Source organism: Tyto alba, unplaced genomic scaffold (genome assembly GCF_018691265.1).
Source record: "Tyto alba isolate M040663 unplaced genomic scaffold, T.alba_DEE_v4.0 Super-Scaffold_2, whole genome shotgun sequence".
In the NCBI taxonomy this organism is placed as follows: Eukaryota; Metazoa; Chordata; class Aves; order Strigiformes; family Tytonidae; genus Tyto; species Tyto alba.
This window is the reverse complement of record NW_024881282.1, coordinates 2,740,082-2,760,369: the sequence shown is the minus strand read 5'-3', so window position 1 is coordinate 2,760,369 and position 20,288 is coordinate 2,740,082. Positions and strand designations below refer to the sequence as shown.

Here is a 20,288-nt window from a genome sequence, read left to right as displayed (position 1 = left end):
TGTGCTAATGCCACAGCCACGACCACTTCTGTGCTCATCCGTAACGCCGCTCGCTCAGCCCGACCTCTTCCTTCGAAGCATCAGGTTAATTTTGTTTCTGTCCTCACTGCAAACTCAGAATGCAACGTAAACCAGTGTATTCTCAGTGAAACCCCGCAGGTGGAGCCGTAGCCGTGCATTTCCTGAGTCGTTCTCAGCTGCGAGATGACGCGCGGGTGTATCGGCATCGGCCTCAGCAGCGCGCTCTCTCCCAGTGAGCGCTCAGAAGAGGACCCAGATCTTCTCCACCTGGGGGTATCTGCACTGCCTGTTCCGCATCCAAGCGCATTTTTAGCTGAAATGATCTACTTAGGTGCAAGAAGAACTGGAGTGGCTGGGGAACCATCTGTGGAGCTCAGCTTGTGGATTCGGGGTTGAATAGCTTCTACTTTTGTAGCGAAGACGAAGCACTAAACCAAGCTGAACCACGACTCCTGTTCTTCACAGCAAACACTGGATGACTCAGGAGGATATTTAAGAGACATTCACATGGTCACGTTTTTTGCTGGGTGAAATGATGTAAGAGAATCCAAAGCCTCTTCAAAAGTCCATTTAATCCCAGGCCAGTGGCCAGGCTGTCAAGTAACAGGGACGGGAGCAGTGCCAGCTTTTGCGAGAAGCGATGCCTGCTCAGCAGAGCTGGACGCAGGGCGCCAGGCCCTTCTCCTCCTCCGTGCCCCCTTCAGATACCAGCTGTGAAATTCAGGAGACAGCAAAAGAGGGTTTGAAACAAAGCGGTGGAAGAACCGCCGCTTAACGCATTCAAGAGGCCAAGAAGCTGGAAAATTGATTGCAGGGAATAAACTTGAAACGGGAAGAAGAGGAGGAAGGAGATCGGGCTGCAAACTGATCTGGCAGATGCTGCAACGCGCCTCGTTCACTGGTGATGAGCTCTGGGCTTGGGATTTCAAAGCCTCCACAAGCCATTTCCAACATACAGAGCAGCCGGTCTTTACAGTAGGTGTTCTTTCCCAAAGCGTTTTTGGGACCAGAAACAAGGCCACGTCAGAACATTGTTTTTTGTGGAGGAGGTTACAATTTGAAGCCTCAGTCCTCTAATCCCATTTCTGAGTCTCTGTGGCGGTTGCACAGCACCCAGAGTTGCTCCGTGTCTGACCTGGGAGGCTCCAGACCCGCTGAGGCAGCAGCCTGGGATCCACAGACAACGCAGAGTCCACAGCACTTGCTTACTGAAAGGTTTCTGGCTGATTCCACGCTCATCTTTGCAGGGAGAGCACACACAGAAGTATAGAGAAAGAATTTTGCAGCCTGGAGAAGGCTCCGGGGGATCTCATCAGTGTATATAGATACCTGCAGGGAAGGTGCCAAGAGGACAGAGCCAGGCTCCTCTCAGCGGGGCCCAGTGCCAGGAGCAGAGGCCATGGGCCCAAAATGAAACACAGGAGGGTCCCTCGGAACGTCAGGAAACATTTTGTCACTGTGAGGGTGACCGAGCACTGGCACAGGTTGCCCAGGAAGGCTACAGAGTCTCCATCCATCCTTGGATATATTTAAAAGCCACTCGGACACGGTCCTGGGCACCCAGCTCTGAGAGGTCCTGCTTGAGAAGGGGGTTGGACCAGGTGACCTCCAGGCGTCCCTTCCAACCTCGACCAGTCTGTGATTTCGTGCGCCTTGTCCAGACGATAATCTCATCAGTTTCCAAACAACGCCGCGCCAGATACTTAGAAAACTCGGTGATGGCTCTACACTAGAAACAGCTTTTAATAATTTACTAGGAGATACTTTTTTTTTTCACTCAGCTCATCTCAATTTTATCCCCCCGCCAGGTCTGCTGTATGCAACACAAACCAAATCGTGGTCTGCTACAGATAAAATATAATCCCAGGGTGTATTTCTGAGGGAAGAAGGAGGGCTGAGTTTTCCCTTGGGACGCCGAGCGCGCTCCAGCATGTTAAACAACGGCCCGGCTACCTGCGGCCCCCCGGCGCCTGCAGCTTGCCTTCAGCTCGTGTGGGGAAGCAGAGCTGGGAGGCGGCTGCACCCAGCCCGGCGCCCCGACGCTGCCGTGCCGACACGGCGAGCGGCTGCGCTTGTGCCTTCAGCGGACCCGCCGGCCTCCTCCCCACGGGGCTGCCAGCGGTGCTGGTTATTCACTGCACGTCCGGCGTTCGACTCCGCTAACCACAGAGATTTCCTACCTTCTCCAGGCTGGCCCCTGTATCACTGCAGTGCTTTTATTTTCTGGGTGGAATGACCTGCAATGCAGAGGCTCACTCGCTACAGTGTTCCTTCCACCAGATCTGTAATCCTCAATCCCCCCCGGGTAATGCCTGGAGTAGGAAACTACTTGGTATAGTAAGCACGTCAGCATTTTCCTAGCTGTGTTTTTTTATTGGCTCATTTGCTGCATCCCTGACTGAAGTTTTCTTTTATCCTTCTCTTTCTCCAACCTCTCCCTGTGCCTTGAACCGAAGTCTCAGCAGCCCCGAGCTCCCTTCTTGAAGGGGGCAGCGTGCTCCCTCCCATCATTTTCACGTAGGGCAGCAGATCTGCAAACAGAGAAGACGTGGGGGGACAGGACTCTGCCCGGCAGCAGCATCCTGGGAGGCTCAGGAGAAGGAAAGCCTGATGAAGGGAGATTCCCTGCTCCTCCTGCCCCTGCCAGGCTGAGATTTGCGGGTTATTATTACAGGGACTTTGATGGAAGAGCCAGCAGGAAAAAAGTGCAAGTTGCAGAGCAGCCAGTCCTGCAGGTTGTATGCAGAGAAGCAAAAGATCCTTTATTTGGAGGAGAGGGTGGGGTTCTCTTTTCCTTTTTAATCACCATTACCAGTGAGAGACACTTGTGCTAAGAAAACTCAACCCCGTGCCTGCGTTTCTTTTGATATTTCAATGAAACAAACAAAAAGAAACGCCGGCACAATTCATTTGTAGTAAGGTACATTACATCATCTACCCCCATCGCTTCTGTCACGTTTCGGTCTCATCATCCTTTTCTGAAAATCTGGGAGCCAGAGGAAACCTTGGCTGTAGCGGGGACGGTGACGGTCCTGCCGCTGCCTCCCAGAGACAACCAGTTCAACCGCTGAGCTGGGCGAGTTCCCCATCCTGCTTCTCTAAATATCCCAAGCAGAATATATATAACCACAGAGCCTTTGGTTTGTTTGTTTGTTTGTTTTTGCCTCAGCACCATTTTTTTTTGGCCTGATAAATCCACAGCCACTTCCCACTCGCAGGCAAACAGCAGCAAGGGGGGCTGGCCACTCATGCGGGAAAGCACTTTGGGGGTGGGGGGGTGGGGGTGGAAGAGATTTTCATGGAAATAAATTATGCTCATGTTAATGGCAAGATGATGCAATCACAGCACACCTGCTGAACGGGCATTATCTGCTGGGTTTGTTTTGTCCCAGCACAGCTTTTAAGGAAGGGGGGAAAGAGGAAAAGTGAAGGCACGAAGGGGGCCTGTTAAAAAATGGAAGAAATTAAAAGTGGCATCGGTGGTGGATTTGAGGATTAACAGCATTTATAAGTGATACTGATGGTGGAAAGAATCATAAGTGAAGAGGTTTGTGTGTGATGCAGCAAGAAAAGGAGAGATGCAATGAGCAAGAAGCTAAAAGAAAAGGACAAAGCGGTCAAAGCAGCAAGGCAGGACAATCATTTTTGGAGGAGCACCGTGAATATAAAAAGCAGGGGAAGATTTCTCAAAGGTAGAGGCTGCAGGAGCTCAAGAGGAAAAAAAAAAAAAAATGATGAAAGCCTCCGTAACAGCTCTGTGTGAACAGTGGAAATGAAAGATTAAAGCTCTAACCCAACACTGCGGCAATGCCCAGCGGCCGCTCGTGCAGCGAGCTGTGTTCCAACAGGCTACAAGAGTCTCGTCTCCCGGTTGCTGAACGCAGCGATCGGGAGGAAATCAGCACGCAGAGCAGAGCTCGGCCCCCGCGCGGAAAGCACTCACCTCTGAGAAACTGCAAGTGGGCGAGCCAGGAGCCGGTCAGCGGGCGGTGGCTCCCCAGCGCCCGCCAGAAAGTGAGAAACGGAAACGCAGAGCAGAGAGGGGATCCTAGAGGCAGGGAGGCGTGGGATGCCGTGGAAATGCTCCGCATGCAATTAGGCAAATCAAGCCTATCAAAGGACAATCACACTGAAGAGTTATTATCAATCCCTCTCCTTTGCTTGCTTTATACAGTCATCCTAAACTGCATAAAGGCTATTAAGAAATTATGTTGATCACTGGAGCTTGGTCACTGGCTCTCCATTTTTGACAGAATTTCGTTCCTCACACAAACACCACCTTAAAGCGGTATTTAAACATATTTAACAATGTGCGCACGTGTTTTCCTGTGCAGGAGGTTCAAATTTCCGTGTAAAAGCATAAATCATAAAAATTATATCCAAGAAAACGCACATTTTCATCCCCAAATGCCCACTTCTCCCTCAGGCACAGACCGACGCCCAACTCTTGAAATGCCATTTTGCCATAGGCACAGCGGTGTCTGTATCAAGGCAACATCATGGATTTAGTTCCACTTTTTTATTATTCAACTTTTTATACATAATAAATACAAACTTTTTACAGCCAATATAAAGAAAGCATTTGCACCTATGCTTTCAGTGTACTGACGCTGTACACGATGATACGTCGAATACATGCCCTGTATGAAGAAATCATAGTTAAAAAGGAGGCATATTTTTACAACTTTTCTTCTTTTTTTTTTTTTTTTTTAAATAAAATTAGCAGCTCTTACAGAAAATATTTTAAAATACAACTAAAGAGACTTTAAATAACACTTTCTGAATTTTGAAAGTCCAAGTATGAAGGACACAGAAAAACTGGCCAAAGAAATTGAACATGAACATTATGGCAATACTTGCTTTTCTCCTGCATTGTGAAGCTTTCAAAATTTCTGCAAACAGTTAAATCTTTTTTAAAAACTTTTTTTTTTTTTTAAACTTAAGAATAAGTTTGATAAACACATAAAAAGACCTCAAACAGATCAACAGGACAAGAGGTGCAAAAGAATTAAAAATATGGAAAAAACTTCGTTGGACAGTCACTGATTTCATAACTGATCCAGGAATCGTTTTCTTCAAACAGCCCCACTCTTGCTTCAAGATCCCCCTGGGAAAGGAGATTGGCAAACACGAATGTCTCAGAGACCCAGCCTGGGTTGGGATTTACAAGTATGTGCAAAGTTTATGATAAAATCTTGTTAGATGATTTTTTTTTTTTTTTGTGTGTGTGTGTGTGTGTAAATGCAGTTTCAAAAAATAGCCCTTGTTAGTAAACTAAAGGTAGAAAATTTACTGGCTTAGGAAAAAAAAAAAAAAGAAGACATAAGAGCGCATTCAATAGAACCCATATAACACCTGAAAAAAGCCAACCTTGTGATGCCTTTTAACCGAAGCTTGATCTGACAGAGATTGCTGAAAATAATTTAGGAAGTATGCAAAGAAAAACCTGTTTTCATCCAGTTTTTCCCTCTGTGACCACTCCTCTCCATGCTAAACCTCTGAATACCCTCTGCCCTTTCAAACAACAACAACAACAAAAAAGCTTCCTTTTCAGAGATCTCCGATTGAAAATTAGTCTTGAAATTCTTTTACCCTCTACCTCTTGCCTAAGAGTAATTTGAGACCAGAGTCTTGGCCACGCAGGCGGGCTGAAGGCGTCGCAGGGACCAGAGCTTTCCCTGCTGCTCTGGCTTTGGCTCGTTAACGGGCTTCGCGTGGGAAAATGCTACCGGACCATCCAATGCAAAAAACTAAATAATGCATGTAAATACTCTAAATGTAACTCCTAACTCTAGCCAGGTGTTTTGATGACAAAGATATACTGCTAACGTTGGATAATAAAGTACACGGCAATAACTGGGATAAAAGTGACCCAAATACTTAAAAAAAAAAAAAAACAAACCAAAAAAAAAAAAAAAACCAAAAAACCAAAACCCCCAAAATCTGATAAGAAAAAAATGAAGCTCAATTTCCAGATCTAGACAAAATCTCACTTACTTTTCTACCAGTTGGTTTATGCTATGGAACAAGATGTTGCTACTAATTCAGCACCTCCATATTAGATACTCTATTACTAAATGTACTGCATAAATATTAATACAAAGAACATAACAGTTTAACTGTTAATTATTGAAGAGGTGTGCATTAATGTAATTAACGCCATATGATCTGCATCAGTTTTCCTTATCTATAAGATTATTTTCCTGTTTCTTCCTTTCTGCAAGGGGATTAAAGAGGAGCCAGCCTCTCCTTATACTTATTTTTCAGTTCCCTTTTTCGTTCTGCCAGATCTGATTAATACCTAATCAGACAAGTAATGCTACTTGAAGAATTGACAATCTTTAACACATTCCTATGGCAACAGTAATATACTGTACTAATGCACGTGATCGAAGTATGCTATGACTAAGTTGCATGAACGAGGCTCTTTCCTCAGCCTCCATATAAAAATTGACCGTCTTCAGCCAAGAGAGAAACCTGCTCCAAGGCAATCCTCTGCTCGCTGTTTGGCCCGTCTTGGTTTGTGCTAAGAGAGGAAGAATGATGTATATAAATCAAAACAAAAAAAAGGCACAAAATAGTCATGACTGTGGGAAGGAATCCGCCGTGTCACTGCCACATAAAATCCTCCCTATCTCTTGCTCTATTAAAAGTCTTCATCATGCAAAGGTGCCTAAAAACGAGATTGACCAAATACCGCGTTTGGTCTTGATTGTAGCACTACTACTGAACTAGTCCCATCATTACACCAGAGTGATTTCCACGTCCTCTATCTTCTCTGTTGTCCGGCGGTGATGCTGGGTAGGAGGCGGTGGAGCTGCTCGCACCTGAAACAGCCAGAACCAGCCTGTAACTATCAGAAAACCGTCAACATTTCCGAACTCGTAAAGATTAAAAATGCAACTTGAGGCTTATACCTCGAGAGGTTGCAAACCTACAGATTGTGTATTAAGATCAACAGTGAACTGCCAGCTGAATTCAGGCCCAGCAGGCTCCAGTGAAGCCATCGAGGCTCTTCATTATAACCTGTCACCACTCTCAGAGGATTTTTTGTAGAATCTCAGGTTGGAAGGGACCTCAAGGATCACCTGGTCCCTCTCTGGCATTTTTCTCCAGGTTAACTAGCAGTCACGATGGGGCAAACACACCGAGTGAAATAACCCGTCTATTCTGCCTATACCCGAGGATAATCCGGAACGTAATCCCGGGATGGACTTTGGACTTTACATCAAATGCTGAAATCTGATGAGATCCTTGCCTGGAACTTCTGTGAACTGGAAAGTACAAGAATGCCTTGTTTCCAAGTGGCTTACTTGTATTTAATCAACCACTGACCTGAACAATACACACCTGAAATCTGATGCTATTTTTACACTCTGCCACATCAATAAAGTTGTTATTGCTCCTGGCAGAGATTACCTTCAGCACTAAGAGCATTTTATGCAGGGTTTTTATCACATGATTTCAGAATACATCGGAGTGACTTGCTACTGAAAACATGAATTGTGGAGCAATACCATAACGAGCTTCGCAGTATTTTCAAAGCAGGCACATTTAAAATGCAATACTAACAGAAATTCTTTCAGCTAAGGCATAAGACTGTAGTAATATCCTGAAAAGACAGTGCATTGCAAGAAACTCGTGAAGAAAATATAAATCTGCAAGACGGAAAAGATGAATCAGTGAGTTTACAAGGGAATAAGGCAACGTGAAACTTCTGTTCATTACTTAGCGATGCAGTACTACCTCTGCCTTCGTATTCAGTGAGTAAGGCTAACTCACTGACTACTGGGAGGTTCAGAATGTAACTTCTGAAAATCCAAAACCACTCTTTTTCTGCAACCTCACTCATTGAGAATGCCAGAAAAATACAAATGTTACCTCTTAATATGATTTGGTTTAGGACTTTGAAACCCCTAAAACTTGATTTCAAAGTTAATCCTAGGAGACGGATTTTGCAAGTTCTAAGTGGTTAACTTCTTCCTGTCCTTTTCGGGCAAAATCTCCCTTTCTAGGCAGCAAAGACATCACAAAATATATGGATCTTATAGTTTGGAATTTTTAATCCAAACTCCTCAAATCAAGGTGTTCAGAAATAAATTTAACCCTAAAGGCAATGGAGTCCCAAGGATCGCATATTATGTCAAACTGGAGGCAAGCACATTTGTCTGCCAGCACACTGGAGAAGCAGAAATTGTACAAATAATATGAATAAACTGTTCTGGGGTTTATTCACCACCTCCTTTTTAGTTCTGTTTAGGGGTTATTACATGTGGCAAGAAGAGAAATAATCTCTCAGTGCTTGAAAAGGCAGTGGAAGTTTATCGACTAGCATCAATTTTACTATCCTTATCGATGTACTATCCTCCCAGGTTAGATTTCCTGATTCATATGTCTCACACAGAGACACGCAGGTATTGCAATGATAAAGGCAGAATCAGACGGGCAGGTTAGATGAAGGAGAGGGGATGGAGAAGATTCAAGGTCATCTTTAAACAGTGACTTACTGTTTAAACAAGTGCAGCTTTGTTTTGTTCCGGTGTTCACTTAATCTCAAATAGCTCTCGTGCTCTGCAGCTTTTTAACACATCTGTGGGATTATCAAAGGGGACTGAAGAGCCCTTCCCTTGCAGTATTCATCCCAGGTACTGCATTTTATCCACAGCAATTGGGTTTGCAGCACACGGAGAGCCAGATCACCACCCTGCTTTGAACGTCCCCCATCCCCATCTACCTACACGTGGCTTTATAGCATCATGAAACCGACAGTCTGTGGTTTTAACTCACAGGTCGCAGTTTGCCGTATGAAGTTTCGGGAGGAATTCGCGGAGTCTGGGAGAATCCAGGGGACTCGGAACTGAAGCTGTTTTCTGAAAGAGTAAGCAACAACCCATCACGGACGGACAAGCCACTCAGTATTGCTGAAGTAACTTTGCTTTAAAAAAAAAGTTGTTGTTTTTTTTTTTTTTTTAATCCTTCCCCCACTCTGAAACACGAACATTCTAAACGAAGCATTTAGCTGAAATGTTCCTTCTAGTATCACAAAATTTCTTACCGTTAGTTGATGGTGATCTGGGGAAGTACTGAGAACCTCTTTTATCTGGACTGTGGTAGGGACTAGTGGGAGGCTGGTCGTAGAGTGGCAGCGGTGGAAGGGCGTTATTAGGCTTCGGAGTCGGGGATACCTGAGTAAAAAAGAGAGAGGGGCTGCAGAAAACCTTACTCCCCCACCATTTTTATATGCACACTGAGGTGCAGAAAGTTCTCCGACACATCAGTCTGCTAGAACTGTCATCTGGAGAAAAACTATCTGTCCAAAGTGCTGCCAGGTAAGTTTGGGAAGGAAAGCCAAGATGTCCCATGGTGATTATAGTTTTTTAAAATCACAGGTTGCCACTGAGCAGAAACGTTCGTCCTCTCCCAAGTAGTTTCAACAGACTTCTTGAAGGTTATCTGAAAAAAGTCATTTGGCCAAGTGTGTCTCTCCACATCTATTCTGCAAAAGCATTAAGATCATGAGTTTTATCCCAACTCAACTGCATATGCATCATTTAAATGTTAAGTTTTCATGGTCTTATCAAATCAAAGAACAAAAATACTGAAGAAATTACTTTGTCAAGAACATGGAAGTCCACTTTCTAGCACCACAATTACACACGAGAATGTGTCTAATTTTCTAATATGATATAAGGATTACAAAACTATACTGAAATGAGGACATTTTCGCAAAAATGACTGTAATACATTTGGCAGTATCCTGCCCTTCAAAAACTGAGAGGATACAGAACAGATTTAAGTATGAAAACATTAAATCAGGGATGAGAGAGCCTGTAATTCTCTTTTTGCCAGGTTCTGTTTGATCCCTCAGTCTATGCCATAAACTAATTACAGGAAGTAGACTGAATTTTCTCCTCTGGTTCATTTCCTTTCTACCCCAATACTTGCCTTTGTTCACAAGCCTCTTACATTTGCCAACATGTATCTGTTGAGAATATTAGGCTGGGTAAGAAACTGAAAGGTAAGCACTCAGCAGTTTTTTTTCCTTAAATTGGTTCTATTTTTTTTTTTTCCCTAAAGAAGCAGCAGATCTTTGCAGCCTTATAAAATCGCCCTGACAAATACCGTATATGCAAGGTAGCACCTCAACTCCTTACGTACCTGAATATCTCCAATCCACTGAGTCTCGCCATTTTCTGAGGCCGTGAGCTCTTCAACTAACACTGATGGGAACACCCCAACGCGCCCGTTGAACTCTCCTTCCCAAAAGCCATCATCATCTTGATTTTCCTTGTTCAAGATGCGGATGATTGCTCCTTCCGGGAAGGACAGCTCATCATCTGTCTGGCCCTCGTAATCATAAAGTGCTTTTACAAAACAGACTGAAGAATGGAAAAGAAAAAAAAAAAAAAAAAAGCGTAATTGTCATGAGCTTAAAAAAAAAAAGCACTATACATACTTTTACAGTTGGACATGATGATCTTAAAGGTCTTTTCCAACCTAAAAGATTCTATAATTGCTGAGTCAAATTATTTAAATTTTCCATAATTTTGGTTAATGTTTATCTCAGACCTATGAGATCGCCAGGTAAATTACGCAGATCCGATACGAGAGAGGTAATTACTGTGAACTGCTGTATTCAGACACAGGTCAAATATGAGAAATTCACAGGTGCCACGTCCAAACTCAGTATGCGGAATGCTTTGGAGAACAAGCTTAACATACTATTTATTTTTTTATTGGTATTTACCACTGGAGTCTCCATTCAGGCTGCCCGAGACTAGGTCGGCCTCGGTGGAGTTGTTGGAGGTGTGTGATCGACTGTCCAGCGCCGCGAGGGACTGCAGCATGCTCAGCAGGCTGCTGGATGTCGGGAACTGCAGGTACTTCTCTGGCACGTAGCCCACCTGACCTGCTTTATTCCGTGCCTGGAAAGAAACACCAGGGAAGATGCTCTGCTTTTGCATACTACTCTGAGAAGAATCCGAATACTTTCTCCCGTCCCAAGTTCTGTTTCTAATAGCGAAAAGAAAACAATCTTGGAAAAATGATACCTTTACCCAGTCTTCCATATCTCCGTCTTCAATAACCTCCAATACCTCGTGTTCCTCTATGGTCAGTTCATCTGGCTGAGAAGCCTGGAGTGTGGAACGGGAAAACAAGAAAATAAAAGTGTTTTCAGGTGCATGGGACAGGCAGTGCAAAGAACATCCTCATCCAGACTTTGATTAAAAATTATTATTATTTTTTTTTTTTAAATAGGAAATTTTATGACATGGCATGCTGTAAAACCTATTAATAAGGGGGGTTCTGTATATCTACTGACACTCACAAGACCCTTTTTCACTCCGGAGGACAGACAGGAGCACCCTGAATGCCACCCAGCGCGTTGAACCCTAGTTCCTTGTGAAACCCCGATTACTCTGCACTCTAAGACTGAGCCTTCGGCTGCCGCAGCGGCGGGATTCACAGCTGAGCCAGCGGTGCTAGCAGAGGGGAACGGCACGGATGCAGTTTGGCAGCAAAGCTTTCACTCAGGAGCGGTGGTGTCACTGTTCCAGGACAAGGAGGAGCTCTGTCGGACAGCCTGACACCGAGGCGGCATTTCTAATATCACCCCTATGGGCTCAGCAACACAAATCAGAACATCTTCTAGTGGCAGGCACGCATCTGGTCTCCCTGAAGCCAGACAGAGGCATCTCTACACGCGTCTATTCACTCACGGGCTGCGGGACTCTGCTCGTCAGTTAACTGCTCTGAAGTTTAAGTCTCTTTCACAACACTGCGCGTTCTGTGCTGCTGCAGTTTCTCACAACTACACGTTAGATATATTTAATGCGCACCATTACGGAGGCAAATGCTGACCACCTGCCCCAAACTCCCACAGGCACAGTTGCATCTATTTGTTTGCTGCATAATTCACTTTTCTAATATATATATATATATTTTTTTTTTTTTTTTTAAATCACAAACCTTATATGAATAAACAACTTTGCAGGTGAGAGGATAATTTCTCAGAGTACCAGAAGGACTAGAACTACTGTCATCAAAAACATCCATGCTGTCTTCAAACTCTTCACCTTCTTCCTTTTCTGCATCAGCATTAATCTATTAAAGAGAAATTAAATTTGGCATTGTATCATCAAATAAAAAGAAGCGAAGCAATAACAATAAAGATTAATTGATCAATGTGCTTCAGTGTGGTTTTATTGCTGCTTACGGTTATTAAAATTGGACCAAAAAAATGACTAAATAATATTCAACATACGGTTCTCAAATAACACCAGGAGAGCAGTCATCGAAGAAAGCAAATTCAGGGAAGCAAAAGAATAAGAGCTGTCCCCAAACCACATCTTTGCTGAACTCAGCTGTATTTCCCCATTCAAGCTCAGGCCCGAGGACTTTAAGAAGAACCACGGAAGATTTTGGAAGCTCTGGCTCAGCTGCTGGACAGTTATCTGTTTTTTGCACAAGCTGTGAAACAGTGACTAATGTGCTTTGGAGATGCTGTTTCAGAGGCATAGCAAGTAGTTTAATGGAAGAAAGAGTCACTTAACTGAGAATTTATGCTACTAAAAGATTAATGTACCTGTGACCACAAGTGATAAAATGGAACTTCAGTGGAAATACTTAAACTTGAAAAAATAAAAATTAAAAAAAAATCATCCCGGCCTTCCAGCTGGTGTATTCTGCACAATAGATTTGCTGCAGTTTATAAAAAAAACATAAAATCCTTAGAGAAAGAATGATGATTAAAAACTAGCTATAAAAGTTTAAATAAAAACTGAAGTCAACACACTGGAAAAATACAAGTTTCTATAAATGCAGTTTGGGCAACACTGACATGAGCTGTGCTTTGGCCTTGTGCCTGGATTAAATTTTGAATAAACACTTTATCTCATGTGAAAATAGGCAAGTCCTTCGAATCAAAGACACACTGTTATGTATTTGCCATCTTCCCTTTATTTTTTCCTTTTAATTTGGGACTGAAGTTGGTATTCCTCATGAAAACTGAAAGGCTGGTAAATCAACAAAAAGTTAGACTGAGACCAAAACAAGCACTGTGCAGGCTCCCTAAACCAGCTCCCACCGTGCCTCTGCTCCATAACATCTTTGTTCTTCTAGACCTGGAGTAAAGAGCACAAAGCTTCATGATTTTCTGGCTTGGATTAAATTTTATGTTACAACTTTTAGACTAAGTCCTTGTAATTCATATTATTTTATCCCCGCTCATTTTCATTCAAGTGCAGTTTGCACCCACTGCTACTTCAATGCATTCATGGATGTTGCGGTAAGAAAAAAATAAATCACTGTCCTACCTAGCTAATGCTTTGATATATTACCAACCAACTATAAATTATGGCAAAATTAAGGATTCCCCCTCCAGTTTCTAACTGCCTTTTGCTGTGCATGGTCTATGTCCCCGCAGCCAAAGCTGACATTCAGCTGACAGCCATACGCAACATCATGGAAATTAGTGTATCATGTCTAGAAAGACTCGTTTGTAAAACATCTGGTTCTGGTTTTCTAACACGAGGAGGAAAAATACATTTTAATTTTCAGTGTGTGGGCTGCTCAAACTCCTTGAATAGAATCATTTGCAAAGTAGGCACACAGAGGGAAAACAGCATTAATGATAGAGAAAACTTAGCAGTTTGTTTCATAAAGCTCATCTTGCTACGGAGTCGGGTAATGAAAGACAGCATAAGCAAAGAATAAGCCACGATTCTACTGAACGTATGTAACAGAGAACAAACATAATAAATGCGGGTAAGAAGGCGACAAGATAGATTGATTATATATATGAAAAAAAGGTATGTGAAAATATATATATATATTGATCTTGTTTTGCTGCAATCCTACACAATAGAGATTCAATACCAAAAAGAATACCAAAAGCCCTTTTTTTCCATCCTCAGAAATGCAAAGACCCTGGCAACAACAGAGAACACATTTATCCTGAACTGCCCCTGGGCTGATTTGGATGTATGACGAGGAGGAGCTAAAAAAGGTTGAGATTTCCTGCCAATTCACTAACAGCGTGGTGGGCCGGGGCGCCCAAAGGGATCGATCAGCCAGAGGCAGTTTGCAATACATGTGTTTAGGGACTGAAACCAGTTTGCTCTGCACAGGTTGCTGGTACCAGGTGACAATCAGGCCTGAACATGAACCAGTAACGTAACAGCTGCAAAACGCTCTGAGCTTTTTCAGTGAAAAGATGCTACATCCCATTACAGTGAACGCAGCCATTTTCATGTTCACAGTAAACACACCAACTGCAAACTTTATTTCTAACTCTGCAGTACTGTACTTCTACTGTACAACTGTTTCTCGTAACTGGGCTACTTCAAGTCTCAGTGAATACAAAATAAAACATGAACCCCATAAACACATTATTCTCTCCTCTTTTTCTGAATAAATTACATAGTATTTACCATGCATTTGTTGCAGGCAGCATAAAGGTTTCCCGGTGATGTTAATATATAAGAGTAGCACTGCATACGTTTTCCAGATGACATTAAAATTCAGAATGACAATTAACTTTTTTTGGGCATGTACACTGGGAAAAGGAGTATTATCTCCCAAGATTCTGCATTTCATCATTATATCAGAAAATCAGCTGACTGTAGAGGTGATGGGATATTAACTCCTTCAGCTTGCTACGTTATTGTAGCAAGTTAAATAAATACAGCGACACCAATGCTGCTTGCTTCTTTTTAGCTCTTTGAAAGAAAATTGATCAAGAGCTTTGCTGATCAAATTTGCATCATGACCCATACCGACGTGAAGCAAAGCAGTGCTCGGTGGAGGGACGGCAGGCAGCTGGGTTCTGAACGTGAATCACTGCTCACTCTTCAAGGATGAAGTGAAAGCGCTGCTTGTTATATGCTGCAGTAATTCTTCTAATAATTGCAAGCAGAGTAATTTCGGTAACGGCGCTAAGAATTCCATCTACGGGCCGTCCCCATCTGGCCTGCCAAGGTCAACAGCATCTTTTTTTTTTTTTTTTTTTTATATGGGAGTGTACGTAAGTGTAAAAGGGGAAAATAAGAATCAGAGTTTAACCTCCCACGCTGTGGCATCTGCTGCCTCAACAGGGACTAGCACGGGGGTTGGCTCCCTGGCCAACTGTTGGTGTGTCTGGTGAGACAGAGAACAAGGTCCTGGGCACAATCCAGCGTGCACCACAGGAAGTTAAAGGAGGTGAAGTACAAGAAGAAAGGGAAAAAAGACTGTTAAATGCAGCGATGCAACACATCTTCATCTATCCTGGCTAGAAAGGATCTGAAATGAAAGCCAGCACAAGAACTCCTTTGAGATTTGGGAAGGCTGAAGCTCAGATCTGCATACTACAACTTTAATCTCTAATTATACTATTAACCATGGGAATAAAGCCTGCAGAGACAGGCTACGCAGAGCAGTGACTACAACAACCTTTCCTGCCAATCACTGTGCCCGTGTTTGAGCTCTGTGTCCCAGAAGAAACATCCCAACACCCTGAAGAAAGTGGAGAGTGGGGCCAGGAGTCTCAGGATTCGCTGAGACCCCGTTCAGCGCTCTCTCACTTTTTGGAACTGAGGTTGACCTAGATGAAAATAGCTGTACCTTCCAAAAAACCTTTCCCTCTAAGGGTTTGTCACCATTACCAAGAAAACAATAAAGAAGCAGAAAAGCATGAAGAAACACAGGAACGAGCAAGATTTTTGGTGTGCAGATAGCACATACTTGCTGAAATGGAGATTTTGCTTCTCTTAGGTGGTCAGTGAAAGTGAGCCATTCTCCAAATCGTTAGCAATGCAATGAAAAACCACATCCCCCTGAAAGTTTTGTTCCACAGAAGATACATTCTGGCTGTCCAAAGCATTTAAGATTCAAAAGAAAGTGTGACTTCAGTAATTTAAATAGTGTATGAAGACTATAGTTAGGAAAGCACCCACATGCAAAGCCTCTGAATTTTGTTAAATATTAAACACGCACAGAAAATTTAACATTTGTTTGAGGCAAACTGACCAAACCTTCAGGAATTTTATTTTAGTTGGTTACTGGTGAAGAGCAACAGATCGGTTCCTTTTACTGCCAAAGGTGACAGCTCAGCATCGTATGCCATGTAGGGGAATTAGGGAAAAAAGAAGAAAAAAATAGGTTTTATGAGCTCTTTTAGCAGTTCCTCTTTTCTGAACAGGGTTTCTTGGTTCAGGCAGCTGTTCGATTCAGCCATCACTATTTGTTTTGAAACTTATCATTCTTCAGGGGGGAGAGGGGAAGAAAATGAGAGTCTGCTTTTTATTCTTTCTTGAACTATACAAAAATGTCCTTTCTTGCAAGGTAAACAGATGGGAGATGTCTCTGGCCTATTTTGCAAAGCAGCCACAGACATTACAAACGCAATTAGTCTTACATACAACTGAATAAAAAAATCATTATCAATCTTCCACTGGTCAAAGTTGCTTTTTAGTTCAATTTTGGGTATATTGGATGAAATTTTTTCAAGAGAGTTAGCGTGATTTCAGACACACAAAGACATGCTCATGAAATTGAATATAACAGTTTAAGAAGTTACCAACTCTTTGGATGGAACGCAGCAGTGATCAGGTTAGTGGTCTGTTCCAATTTAACTTCTTTATTGCTTTAAGTGGAACTAGTTACTCATATAGAAAATGTCAAATATTAACTCTATCTCAAATAACAGGGCAGGAACCTGCAGGTGATTAGAGGTAACATCAAAATCTGTGCCAAACCCTTGAGGGAAACATCTAATCCTGCTCACAGGAATGGACACCCCCTTTTCCAAGGCCTTACACGCTGATTTTGAACGAATTAAATTTTCATCTCAAATATCCAAATTGATTTGGAAAACAGGCTTTGCTCTCCCGACGATTTTCACAGCGATCCCTACATAAATGACTTTAAGAGATGATGTAGAATCTGGAGTTTTCTAAACGTTTGGAAGAATAAAGCCTTTCATCCAAGTATCTCAGATAACATCGTAACTATTAATGAAACTTCAAAGAAACACGCAGACATTTTTCGTTTCAGGAGATGGCAAAGAAATGTTATGGCACTTATCCAAGGTCAGAAAAATCACTCTAAAGTAAACTCAGCAACAGAAACCAGCAATCCTTTTTTTTCTTGTCATTTGGGGTTTTTTTGCATTAAATTCAGACACATAAAGCCACATAATTTTTCCCATTAGCTAACCACCAACCAAATACTATCAATTTTGCTTTAGATTCAATATTAACTTAGGAGTTGCTACTAGGGAAGAGCCACGTGGAGACGAGGTGAGGTTTACAGGTTGGAAACCGTACCAGGTGTGAAGAGCCGTTGTTGGTCACCGAAGGCAGGCTGGCCCAGCGTTCGTTTTCCAGTTCTTCCATCACTTGGTTCATGGCGCTTTTTAGCCACGTATCCACGGACACACCGATCTGCTTCAGCAGATCGAGACGGGCTTCTGCTTTCAGCTTAATTATCTGAGGAAATAAACCCGCACAAGTCAGAATTCTTTCAAGATTACATTTCGCTCCTTGCCGCGATTCAAATGAGTTCTGTCCTGATCCGCAAATTCCTCAGGTGGCTCCGAAAGCTGCTCCACGCGGAAACGAGCCCAGTTCTTCATTTCCTTGCCTGCAGGAAAGTGGTGTGAGCCAAGAAACAGGGAATGGTTTTCTAGAGATGTAAAACTACAGGCACAGCCAATTTCACAAGTTGGTGTTTTTAAAATAACATCTGTTAGTTTATGCTAACTTTCTATTCATACATTCTAGTGGTCGGTTAGTTTAGATTATTTTCAAAGTGCAGAAACTCAGACAAAACCCAGAGCTTCGCAGTATTTTTAAAATGAGGAATACTCCTGGGCTATAGACCCCGGATGCCCTTGCAGCTGGTGACTAAACTGGATGTGATACACAAATAAATCTGACGCAATACACACACACAAACCCACCAACCCCCAAAATGAGGCTATTTTCCATTAGCACTTGCCAGAGATCACAGTAAGTTTATTTGTTATGGAAACAGAGTATCTTAATAATTCCAAAATTAAATAAATATCACACTTCAATGAATAGTTTCATGATTTTTGTCTTTAGAACAGAATGAAAATTTAGGTTTTCTGACAGCTGGGTTCAGTTCAGCATCCTGGCATGCTTTCCGGCTGATGGAGCCAAGGCTTTAACAAATTCATGGCAAACCACCACCCTGATCCAAATTATCTCACAATCTACACAGAAGGAATGAAGAAGTAGCACGAAGGAATTCAGAATTTCAAGGAAAGTAGAATTTCTAGAATAGCAAAGCAGGATTTCAAAGACTGCATCAAGAAGTAGGGGGCAAACCTAGGAATAAAACCGAGGATATTTATGTCCAGTCCAGCCCTATCACCATCAGCCTGTTACACTTGTTCATTAGAGGATCCAAAATCAAGCGATTTACCAAAGGTCCTTCAGTGAGTCACTGATGGAGGCAACAACAGAAACCCACTGAACCGCCCCGGAGTTTTTCCTGCATTTCCTTTCACAGCGGTACTGACACATCAGATTGGCAGCAGCACTGGGAAACCAAGCAAAACCAGCAAGAATAGATGGGTCTAAGCAAAAATTAGAGGGAAATTACTTTTTCTGTAGTGGCTGAAGCACAGTAGACTATGTAAGAATATATGTACAGTGAATTAAAATGCCAGTTGCTGCTACACAGACTTTTATGTTTTTCACATATCTCCTTACTATATACAAAATTTTGTGTTGAGCTGAAATGATACTGGTATTTTTCTTGTCTTTGACATGCTGCTGAACTTTACTATTATGTTTCTTTTAAGAAGATAAGTCTGAAAATAAATGACTATAACTTTAATTCAGCTGAACCCCCAAACATGGATCTATTTTAATTTTGAAACTATTGGCAGAGGTGACTTTAAACCTGTTTCAAACAATGAAGCTACTTCTGAGAGATATTATTTTTCATTCCGTTTAGAAGAAATGTGATTTTTAAAAAGTAGGTAAGTTATTAACTTTACGATGTGAAATGTATCTTCATATGGGTACAGCTGCATGCACATGCCCTCCCACATAATTGAGTACGGAGACTGAAGGATCGGACAAGCTGGGTAAGTATTTCCCACGGGAAAAGCCAAAGCCACTTAGCCAAGTGAAGTTCCACTTCTCTGTGCAAGTGGTCTTCAGGTGAATGATTAACATATACTGTAAATACTGCCCATATAGCTGAGAAAGTGAGGAAAAAAGTAAAATACATTAATATGCATCACACTACTTCAGTCAAGATTCAGAAAATACTGAATAAAAAGTCCAAAGATCGATCCATTTCACACATCAGCATTTACACTGACAGGCTGATCCTTTCAATGCCATTGCTGCATCAAGCATCTTCTGAAAAACCTGTCAGTTTGGCCCTAACTTGAAATTTGTAAATATTTACAAAAGCAGCACCTATGCCAAGGTCTGAAATGAGAAGTGTTAGATGGTGTTAAGAGTTCTGAGTTCCAAGGGTGAATGGAGTAGGCGTTTCATCCCTTTGTTGGTCTTAAAAGGCAATACCTCTCACTTTGTTTTTTTCCTTTTGCCCCTACTTAGATATTAGTTTGTATGTTTTAGAGCTATAAGAACATGAAAACAATAATAATTTTAATTAACCATTAACCTTTTCTTTGGAAAAAATGGTCTTAGGAGCACTTATCAAATTGAGGAGTGGGTTTCTCACTGAAACAAGCTAAGAAGAGAACACCCTTTTAAAGCAAAGATGTCAGCACGGATGGGTTGCACCAAAAAAGCTGAATCCAGGGAGGCCAATTTCTGCTCGTGAACACACCTCTCTCCTGTTAATAAGTATCTGAGATTTTGAACAAAACCACTCTCCAACCACATCTGCTTTGGAAGAAGGGAGGCGAGTGGCTCTACAGCACCCAGGGAAGATGAGCACAGATCCTGGCTCTTCTTTGGCTGCTCCCCCACCCGAGATGGGGCGCTGGAGCAGGGTCAGCGCCAGGGTAGCACACACACCAGGCACGTCCCCGGGGAAAGGCAGCCGATTCCTGCCGGGTTGATTTGTGACTGTGGGAGGGCACGGCTGGGTAACAGCTTCGGTGGACACATCATCCTTTAATTGTTGGCTTTTTTGTTTTTTGTTTTTTGTTTTTTTTTTTTTTTTTTGAAACCGTGATAGATTGACTTAATGCAGGTCAGTGCAAGTCACTTGCTTTAGCTGGTGAATGAGAAAGTCCCCAGTTTATCACGTTACTGAGCCGAGGTTCCTCTGTG

The 20,288-nt window shown here is 42.5% G+C and overlaps 1 protein-coding gene across 2 annotated transcripts in view; it reads right to left on the bottom strand.

The window, feature by feature from the left end:
- Positions 1-5,208: 5,208 nt before the first annotated feature.
- The window catches only part of FCHSD2 (FCH and double SH3 domains 2), a 163,049-nt gene continuing 147,969 nt past the window's right edge, over positions 5,209-20,288 (bottom strand). For both annotated transcript variants that reach the window (XM_032990862.2, XM_032990863.2), the window contains 8 exons: positions 17,328-17,489; positions 11,992-12,126; positions 11,073-11,156; positions 10,769-10,946; positions 10,180-10,400; positions 9,077-9,206; positions 8,809-8,891; positions 5,209-6,848 (listed from right to left, as the gene is read on the bottom strand). In XM_032990862.2, the coding sequence (XP_032846753.1) occupies positions 6,765-6,848; positions 8,809-8,891; positions 9,077-9,206; positions 10,180-10,400; positions 10,769-10,946; positions 11,073-11,156; positions 11,992-12,126; positions 17,328-17,489 (1,077 nt within the window). In that variant the 3' untranslated portion in view covers positions 5,209-6,764. The remainder of the gene's footprint in view (positions 6,849-8,808; positions 8,892-9,076; positions 9,207-10,179; positions 10,401-10,768; positions 10,947-11,072; positions 11,157-11,991; positions 12,127-17,327; positions 17,490-20,288) is intronic.